Here is a 10,564-nt window from a genome sequence, read left to right on the forward strand (position 1 = left end):
TGGGCCAGTAAAGCAATGTCCTCCACAACTAGACTGAAGAACAAAAAAAGGACAGCAACTTGTCTGTTCCCCTTCCCTCAATTCCCCAGCACTGTTCCCATCCCCCGATTCCCCAATAAGGTCTTAAAAAAAAATTTTTTTTAATGTACAATTTGATAAGTTTTGACACATGTCTACACCCATGAAACCATGACCACCATCAAGATAATGAACATACCCATAACTCCCCTAAATTTTTCTTCATGCCCCCCTGTAATTCCCTCCCTCTCACCCCTCCCCCCATAGGCAACCACCAGTCTGCTTTCTGTCACTGTAGATTAGTTTGCACTTTCTAGAGTTTTCTATAAATGGAATTATATAATCTGTAGTCTTTTTTGACTGACTTCTTTCACTCAGCGTAATTATTTTGAGATCTATCTATGTTGCTCTAGATATCAGTAGTTCATTGTCTATTGCTATGTAGTATTCTGTTATGTAATTATATCATAATTTGTTTCTATATTCCCCATGTTGATAAACATTTGGGTTGTTTCAAGTTTTGAGCTGTGAAAAATAATGCCTCCGAACATCTGTCTGTAAAAGCCTTTGCATGGCCATATGCTTTTATTTCTCTTGGGTAAATACCTAAGAGAAGAATGGGTGGGTCATGTGGTAGATGGAAATTTAATTTTTTAAAGACACTGTCTGTGATTGGCTTTTCAACCCATCGGCTTCCAGCAAGATGTTGCGAAGATAGCTAACATGTTTCTAAAATGTGTTTTGAGTCCTTCAGGAAAAAAAAAAAAAGGCAGGCCAGAGTGTGGTGCAAAGGGAATTACCAACAGAGAGAAAGAGAGAGAGAGAATGATTACATTTTCATTTCAGTGCAGTCTAGGAACTGGACAGCAAGTCTCTAACCCCTGACTTTCTGAGTGTCATTCTCCTTTCTGAGTGTCACTGTCCTCCCTCGTGTCACACAGTATCTCCCACTCATGCAGTGTTCCCCAGATCAGTCCTCTGGGTTCTTCAAATATTGTTAACTTAATAGTGAGGCAAAGGTCCATGTTTATCTGCGAGATCCAGCCCATTCTGCTACACATATACCTTCGTCACAAGAAATATCTGCAAAATCCAAAGCCGTGACCAATTTGTCTTCATTTTCTGCAGGGGACACTTAAACTGGCTTCAACTAGATCGAAGAGTGTTGGAACATGACTTCCCCAAAAAGTCAGGACCGGTGGTTTTATACTTCTGTGTCAGGTATGTACACCTGGTATTCACCCTTTTGCTTTTTTTTTTTTTTTTTTTTTTTCAGAAAAGTCTGGGTGGGGAGAGTGATCAAAGGAAAGAGAAATCAAGTTTGTCTTGGTTTATTACCAGGAATAGAACTCAAGGTATAGCTGCATNACAAATAACATAAAAAGCTGGAAAGCAGCTAAGGAAAAAGAAAGTAGATGGTCCAGTTGAAGTCCTCTCTAAGAAGTTGATGGCAGGCCGAGTTCTTTGCTATGGTAAGGGCTGTCAGGCATGATGATCCTCACCCACCATAAATGGACTTGAAAAACACCGTTTTTCTTCCCAAAATGAATTCTATGAACACAACTTGATGATACCTTTTTTTGTTTGTTTATTTAGCATCGGGAGTGCTAGTCGTCCCGTCAAACCCTGTACCTCAGAGAACGGTTCATTACGTGCTTGACCAGTTGATGCTTCTGGGGTTCATTTGCGGTTTTTGTCTTCCAGGTTCTACATAGAAAGCATCTCATACCTAAAGGATAATGCCACCATTGAGCTCTTCTTTCTGAATGCTAAGTCCTGTATCTACAAGGTAAGAACTTTCTCCTCCTGTTCAGAGTTTCCCATCAAAATCTGAAAGTATCATTTGAAGCGGGATATCCCAAGCCATGGCCCCTAACGTGATTTTACTGATAAGCAGAAGGAATTTATAAATTAATTACTATAAATAAATGAGAATTCCATGAAACTAAAGCTACTGGTATAATCACGTGACTCCTGCTGACCCCATCGCTGTGTTTTTGGCTCCTTGACATCTTCCTTAACCTGATCTTGGGAGTCTCCTTAACCTGGCAACTGAGACAAAGAGGAGAGTGAGACAAGTATGACAAACGCACTAGTCAACGTAGTTCCCTAGTTTGGATGAACGCTAGTATGGATGAACTTCTTGGAACCAAATTCCAATATATCTGACGATTTTTAGACATTCTAGCAGTATCTCTCAAAGGGATGCTCTTGGTACTTTGGGTAGGACGAATTTTTTTTAATTGTGCTAACATACACATAAAATTTACTACTGCAACCATTGATAAGTGTACAGTTCAGTGGTACATTCACATCATCACCATTCCATCTTCAGGATGTTTTTCATTTTACAGAATGGAAACTTTATACCCATTAAACACTAACACATTCTTCTTCCCCCTGCAGCCTCTGGCAACCACTATTCTCCTTTCTGTCACTAAGAATTTGTCTACTGTAGGTAGCTCATATAAGTGAAATCATACAGTGTTTGTCCTTTTGTGACTCGCTTACTTCACTTAGCATAATGTCCTCAGGGTTCCTCCATGTTGTAGCCTATGTCAGAATTTCTTGCCGTTTTAAGGCTGAATAATATTCAGTTATATGGATATACAACAGCCTGTTTATCCATTCATCCATCAGTGGGTACTGGGGTTGCTTCCACATTTTGGCTCTTGTGAATAATGTCGGTATACACATGGGTTTATGAATATCTGTACACATTTCCTGCTTTCAGTTGTCTTGAGTGTATACCCAGAAGTGGGATTGCTGGATTGTATAGCAGTTCTATTTTTCATTTTTTGAGAAACTGCCATAGTGCTTTCCATAGCGACGACGCCAATTTTATATTCCCACTAACNAGTCGTCTTATACGCCGGCAAATACGGTAAACATCATCCCTAGGCCACAAGTGTGGGTTTATTTGAAAGAGATTTTTTTCTTGTGCAAAAGGTGCAGCTTGAAGGAAGTCTTGCTGCAATGGAGATGGAAGCCTCTAGCATGTTTCCTTTCATTGTTTAGGGGCAAGCATGTGCTTGGAAGAGCAGAGATTTTAATAGAGTGATGCAGACAGCTTTTGTTCCTCATTCTCCACAGAATAGGCTCCAGCTTTCCCCATGTGAATGTGCATTATAAACATCGGTGTCACACAGCTTCAGGCGCCTGGGGAGCTTTTGTGTAGTCAGTGTGTCTGTTGGACATGAGTTTACTAAGTAATGGTGATTCTAGGCCTCATCCTCCAGAAGGATGGACTGAGATTGGGTAAGGGGAGGAGAGGGGCAAAAAGGAGTAGGTTCCTCCGCTCACACTTGTTCTGTGGCTCTGCTTGCTCTTCAAAGACCAGCCTCCTCCTCGTGGCTTCCAGGGCCCCCTTAGCTGGTCCCCAGCCTCATCCCGTTCTACTCACATGACACTAAGGTGCTAAGTTTCTTTCCACCTCAGGGCCTTTGCACAGGCTGGCCCTCCTGGTGGGAAAGTTCCCCTTTCTCTTTGCCAAGTTAACTCTTATAATTCTTTAAATCTCACTCAAACACCAGGCAGTGTTTCTTGATCTAGATCAGGTCCTTACATGTTCTCATAACTCACGACCCCTCATAGTCTTAGTAATTATGTAATTACTTGTGGAAATAGTGGTTGAGTGTATCCTTACAAGCATATAAGCTTGAGGGGAAAAGGAATTGTGTCTATTTTTCTCTGGGCTGCATCTCCAGACTCTTTTTCAGAGAAGTTGGTCAGTTGACATTTATGAAAGAAAAAAGAGATGGAGGGAGGGAAGGAAGGAAGAAATACACAAGTCACTCCATTTGTATATCATCATGTATCTGTGTGGTTCACTGTTTAAAATAGCTTTAATGAGGTACAACTGACATATAGTAAACTACACTAATATTAAAGTGTACAATTCGGGCTGGCAGAGTGGCGCGTTGGTTAAGAGCTGGCTTGGGACTCCAGAGGGCTCCGGTTTGGATCCCACATATGAGGGCCAGTGACACTGCCCTCTAAAGCTAAGATGCTGAACAACAGCTTGACCTGGAACTGGGCTGCTGTGAATCGCCAGCGACAGCGTAGGCTGCAGCCCCTGCTGCAGTGGGTTGCCATGGGCTACCGTGTGTGGCCAGCAGCCAGCGTGAGTGGCCAGCAGCCACAGTGAGCGGCTGTCCAGAAGCCGGCNCATGCTGGGAGGGCAGTCCTTCCAGGGTGAGCACAGCCCCAGATGTCAAAGCACCAGAAACCCATGGTTAAAACAGAACCAGTCTTGGAATTGTCCATGCAAACCCTCTCTGAATCTACAAGAAATCATTCATTTCCTTGGGTTTACCCAGACCCAAAATTTTCTTTGTGAATCAGGTCTTTGAGGCAGCCTCGCACTAGTAATTAAAGAAATGCAACATCGCCACCTGCTGCCACAAAGGAGGACCTCTGACAAGGCTCTCAGGAAAATAAAAAATGACTGCACTGGTTTAAAAAAGGAGAGGAAAATCTCGACGTTGAACCCAAACCATCAGCATTTCCACAGAAGTTTCTTCTCCCTGGTACTCTGGGCATCGGTGTGTGAACTGAGATATCTGAGGCCTGTTTTTCTCTAGGCCTTTTTGACTCGCCAGTTCGCTAACACAGATGGAAGGTTCAGAATAAGTTAAATAGCCAAGGTTACAGGGTAATAATATGACAGGCCTAGAACTCCTAGGGTTTTCCAGGCTGTTTCTTGGTGATAAAGGTTAACAGGAAACCGCTTTCCAGTTTCTGTCAAGAGGATGTGATTTTTTTTTTCATTTCAGAATATGCGTGTTATTTCCTCTACCTTCCTGCCTCTTGGACAGCCAGGCAACCCAGAACTTGGTGGAAATGAATGCTGTTGCAAAAAACAAAAACAAAAGACAAACAAAAAAAAAAAAAGTAGAGTTTGCCATCGCATTTAAGTTTTTCATTATTAGAGAGTTGAAAGGGGAATTGGTTATGTCTCCATAATATACTGTTGAGGAGAAAATTAGGGCTGGAGAAACAGAATGCCTTCACTCCTTCATACTCGACTTAAAATGTGATATAGACAGTAAGGCATTGCTTCGAAAATCAAGTTGCTTCAGACCCAACAGATTTAGGCTCAGAATTATTATTANGCTTCAACTAGATCGAAGAGTGTTGGAACATGACTTCCCCAAAAAGTCAGGACCGGTGGTTTTATACTTCTGTGTCAGGTATGTACACCTGGTATCCCCCCTTTTTTTTTTTTTTTTTTTTTTTTTTAATCAGAAAAGTCTGGGTGGGGAGAGTGATCAAAGGAAAGAGAAATCAAGTTTGTCTTGGTTTATTACCAGGAATAGAACTCAAGGTATAGCTGCATGCCCAGTTGCTAGACAGAGGGCATGGGTGTGGAAGGCGTGTCAGTGTGTGTCCGTGGACACACATGTTTGTGCTCTTACATAGGATGCTTGTGTGGAATGAAGATAAGAGGCCCTCCCCCCACCATTTTTTTTTCTTTTTGTGGGGGAGGGGCATATACCACAAACACGTGGGTTCTGTTTTGGTGGCTGTTTAAAGCTGCAGAACAATAGCTTGTATATTCTTTCCTTCTGTCACAAGTGCCACTTGGCCTCTTGGAGTGTGCTTATTTTATCCCAAAGAAGAATAGTTGAACCTCAGCAGTAAACCACCTATCAATGCATTTTCTGGTGAGGGAAGATACGGCATAATAAAGTATCAGAAACAATGGGCATTTTCTGTTCATTAATCTACTATAAGAAGTTTTGTTTTGTGATGGCAAAGAACTGGATTTGCTTCTCGTAGTTAATCGTTCCAACAATCTTAGGGAGTTGACCATACTTATCACATTGGTTTACAGAAGGTTGTGTGAAGCCAGACAGGTTTGTGTCCTGGGTTTAGGGGCAAAGTCCAAATCATAGCAAAGCTAGAATTGGAGTCCCCAGACGTTGGAGCCACCAGGCTGTTTCTATCCAGAACCTTCATTGCAATACAACCGCAGAGGTTGTGATAAAAGTGAACTGACATCTTAAGATGCTTAACCATAGAGCTGGGAGGACTATGGGTGGAGCTGGGCCCCTTGGTAACTCTCTAGTCGTGACTTCCTGTTAAACTTTGTGGTAACTTCCAGGGGAGGGATGCTAATAAATAGAATCGCCACCTTGGAACCGGGGCTATTCTTCTTCATGTGAGCAACAGGCTGGTGCCCCTGTTGGAGGTGTGCGTTCCCACACTGCTGTGGTGGTTTTGGTTTCTTTACTTTTCCCGAATAAACCGTTCTTTTGGTGGATTTCCCGGAGAGTTCTTTTTGGCCAGTCGACACTTGAATGCCTCATTCTTCCAATGGACACTAACCCTTCCACCCAATACACAGACCCAGCTCTTTTAAAATATGTGAACAGAAGTTCAAGGGCAGAACACGAGTGATGTACAGTTCAGTTCTTCCCGAAGAGCATGGCCAAGGATGCAGTTTTAGTCGTAGCCATCCAGATACCACAGGAGGCATTAGAAGGGCCTAAAATCAGAGCTAAGGGCCCCATTTAACAGGAGGAGTGTGTATCTTTGCCACAGCTGGCAGAGTAAACCTAAACTTGGATTTGATGCCTTTTGGATTTAACAGCTGCGAACATATCAGAGCTAATCTTAGCCATTTTCATTACGGATGGGCATGACTTCAATGTCCTGTTCTCTTCAGTGGTGTCTGCATTTTCTCAGATACATGGGAGAGTAACCCTATAAAGCAGAGAGTAACCTGTGATGGAAGGCGGCTGAGCACACTTGCCATACATTAGGCTGTCCCCTCTTTTCTAGGGCTTTTCAACAACATTAACCAAGAACAGAAAACACTGGGCTGGTTGTTATGTCAGGTCTTGTTTCCAGGTGTCTGTGATGAGCCAAGTTATTTGTGGGTTGGGGGAGCCAAGCCTTGGAGGAAAGCTTGGGGTACCATTGAAGTGTTCGTTGCTGAGAACGTGCAGGTAGTTCCAGATCATTTCAAGCTGACTTCTCTATCCATGAAACCAGATACACAAAGGAAGCTGCAGATGTAGAACCGGCGTTGACAATAGACAGAGCCAGGAACGGGGTGACTGGAGAGAGATCCAGTGATGCTTCTGCCATCGGCCTTCTATTTTCCGAGGTGGCCCACAGCAGGCACCTCAAAGAATGCTCCTTAGGAAAAGCTCTCCAAGTACACATTTAGGGAAAGACCCCTAGCAGAGGACGTCCACGGGCAAACAGCTCCTTCAGCTGATTGCAAAAGCAGAACTTTCCGGAGAGCCTCGGGTTCCTATTTCTAGTTACCTTTTGGCCAACCTGCGTACTTCAAACTCGGCAGGTTCAAAGCCAAATTCATCATCTTCCCACCCACCATCACCTCTCCAAACCTTCTGTGGTCCCCTCAAACCTGTGACATTATTATCCCATCAGTCAGCTAGGCTTTCAGTCTTGAAGTCTTTCTTCTTCCTCAGATTCTCCTGTGCATTAATTCTCAGCTGCTACTTCCAGGATCTCTCTCTGCCCTGCCCCTTCCTCATCCTATGTCACTTGAACTATTACGTTACAACCGCCTCCCAGGGTGGGTGTCACCTGGACCCTCGCCACAGAGGACCCTGGCTTCCAGAGCCACCATGACCCCGAGTCCCCCACTTTCCAGCTAGCCGAACAGCATAGGAATAAAGCAACAGTTTGTTTTCTCGGAGCGGGGAAACAGAGTCTCCCATGAAGGTGAATTCTGCGTTTTTACCTTGGTGTTCAGCCTGGGAAGAATTCCCAACTTATAAGTCGGTGCTTTTCCAGGAATGCCCAAGTCCATTTTCTCCAAAGGGGTGGGATGATAAGTGATCGTCATCACAGCCCCAAGCCTGGCATATGCTGGAGTCCATACAAGGGCTCCCATCCAGCCGGGCGCTCCCCCGTGAGTGGTGCTGACCCTTCTAACAAGAGCAGCTCCAGGCCAGCATCCATCACACATACGCACCTGGCAGCAGCCTGACCTTCCAGGCCGTCACAGCCTTCCTGCTTTCGTTTAAACATCTATATGTTACATCTGTTTAACACGTGTCCAGTTCGCCTTCGTGGAAAAGGAGAATAAAACTACCTGATAAAAGGAACTGTGGAAAACCTCGACTGCCTTTAGCCAAGTTTTAGGAATTCATCGAGGGGGAATATTAACCCTGTATCACTGAGGATCTACATTTGGGCTGCCATCCCAATGTGATTTGTTATTTGACATTTATATATTCTTTCTCTGTAAAGCATATTCAAAACCAAAACATCTGTGAGTGTGAGGGCAGAATTATTGCCTCCATTCAACCGAATAGGAAACATCAGACCCCAGTATATTAAATAACATGAATTTGAACTCAGAGAATTCTGCTTCAGCCTCGAAGCCAGAGTCAGTCTTTTTAATGAGCATTTTCTTGTTGGAGGGCCCCAGGCTGGTGTGACACTACAGGACATTCTCAAAAGGGCAGGATGGAGGACTAGGCACACACCTTTATTGATCCGGGATTTAGCCTAAAAGGGACGCGTTCCTTCTACCTCATCAGTCAAATCATCAGGAATGATCACAGTGGCTTCTGGGTCTTAATAATTACCCCAAAAGGAAAAAGGTTGGAGAGAAAGGAACTATTCATTATTCAGGATGACTGTTAATCTTCATAACAATGCTTGAAGCAGGTATTATTATTCTCAATGAAGGATAAGATGGGAGCCCAGGACGGTCAGGTGAATTCTCCCCCCAGCATGACTAATAAATTATGGCCTCTGTTCGGTTAGATCAGACTCCAGACCTCGGGCCCTTCCCTGTTCACCACGCTGCCTGCCTCTCTCAAGTGAAAAGCGACACTATGATTGCTTATCAGAGACTGCCATGGTCGCTCCCTTTGCTGGCAGGGCCATCAGCACCCAAGTCAAGATCCATGACCTTGACTTATCTCACATTCCACACTTGACTGCGTCTGCAGAACCAGCATCCATCTGCAGAGATGGTATGAAGGACAGATGCACCCAGCCCTGGGTGAGAGGCATGTGGAGAGCGGCACCGCCAGGCCTGACACTGCCGACTCAGGCGCCATTGGCAGAGTGCCCCTGAAGGGAAACCCATAGTCACAAAGCTTGGCGGCCTGTTGGAAACTCCGCATTGAGTGAAGGAAGGGCATATATGCATGCTCCCCAACTTCCAAGGTCCTATCAGCCTTGCTTGCCGTCACCCGTTTGCCAGTTCAGTCTAAACCCAGCTATGTACCATTGCAACCACTCCCTTACCCTGGACCTTACCCCCCTTGCTGCTTGGCATGTGCATGCATACATACACGCACACATATAATATATGCATGCACACATACTTGCACACATACACATAACACGTGCACACCTGCACACATACATGGACACACACAACATGCATATGCATACATGTGCGTGCACACACATACACACACGTGTGTGTCCGCGCACACACACACAGGGTTGGATCAATCCAATCACATGCTTCTTTTATTTCTACTCCTGGGCTGCTGAGTGCAGTCAGGGGGAAATAGCACACACCTGCAGGCTGGTGCATGATTGATTGTGACCCATCTCACAGAGAACATCAGTTTTCCTAGCTGGCTCTGTCCACGTGCCTGCTCAGGGTCCCTGCATGGCTTTCTTTCCTTCCTGTTGCAGACTCCAAACCAGAAGCTCGCCGCCTATGTTCTGAGAAGTGACATTGCTTATGATTTTGCAGAGAAAACAAAAGCTTGCATGAGTGAGCACCATCAAGCGCCTGCTCCCTTACCCACACGTGATTGTATCTGCCTCAGCTTTGTGGCCTTCTCACCCATCAGCTGCACACGCACGCCCCCAAACTTACTCTTTTTTTCTGTGGCACCTCCTTGTCTCTGTCGCTGGCATTACCACCCAACCAGCTCCCCAAGCCAGAAACTTGGGCATCCACCGTGATGTCAGCTGTTCTCTCCCACCTGCTCCCTTCTCTAGCTTCAGTCAGTAATTCCTGTTATCTCTGCATTTTAAGTAGCTCTTATACCCATCCCTTACTCTCTATGCACACCTCCCCCCGCACACACACCCCCGGGCAGTAATTAGGGCCTCCACAAACCTCTCCTGGTCTTGAAATCTCTGTGGTCATCTCTGCTTCTGGTCTTGTCCACTTGCAATCTCCTAGTTTACTTACCACCGAGCCTCTTTCTAGAATTCTCCTCTGTTCCCCTACTTGTAATTCTCCTGGCTGCCCAATACCACGCTAAGGATATCCCTGGCATGTGCTCTCTGACCTGACTTCTGCATGCTTGTCCAGGTTCATCTCCCCCATCCGCTTACCCCTCACACATGTACTTTACAAGCAGCCCCAGAGGTCACTGTAGGACCTGAGATCACATTCAACTAAAGGCTGTTGTTCCATGTGATGAGGCAAGCTTCCCAAATTGGAGAACAGGGACCCTCTGAGAGTGTTCATCAGGTAGGCTTAAGAAATAGCTCAAGAAAAAATATATAAGGAACTAATATAAAATAATATGGCATGTCAACTATAATTAAAAATATATGTACAGAGGGTGCCAAAAAATGT

The 10,564-nt window shown here is 44.8% G+C and overlaps 1 protein-coding gene across 1 annotated transcript in view; it reads left to right on the forward strand.

The window, feature by feature from the left end:
• FRMD4A (FERM domain containing 4A) overlaps nt 1-10,564 on the forward strand; it is a 327,824-nt gene that overhangs the window by 157,402 nt on the left and 159,858 nt on the right. The window contains exons 4-5 of the mRNA XM_019663415.1: nt 1,147-1,239; nt 1,723-1,807. Of these exons, the coding sequence (XP_019518960.1) occupies nt 1,147-1,239; nt 1,723-1,807 (178 nt within the window). The remainder of the gene's footprint in view (nt 1-1,146; nt 1,240-1,722; nt 1,808-10,564) is intronic.

Source organism: Hipposideros armiger, unplaced genomic scaffold (assembly GCF_001890085.2).
Source record: "Hipposideros armiger isolate ML-2016 unplaced genomic scaffold, ASM189008v1 scaffold_390, whole genome shotgun sequence".
In the NCBI taxonomy this organism is placed as follows: domain Eukaryota; kingdom Metazoa; phylum Chordata; class Mammalia; order Chiroptera; family Hipposideridae; genus Hipposideros; species Hipposideros armiger.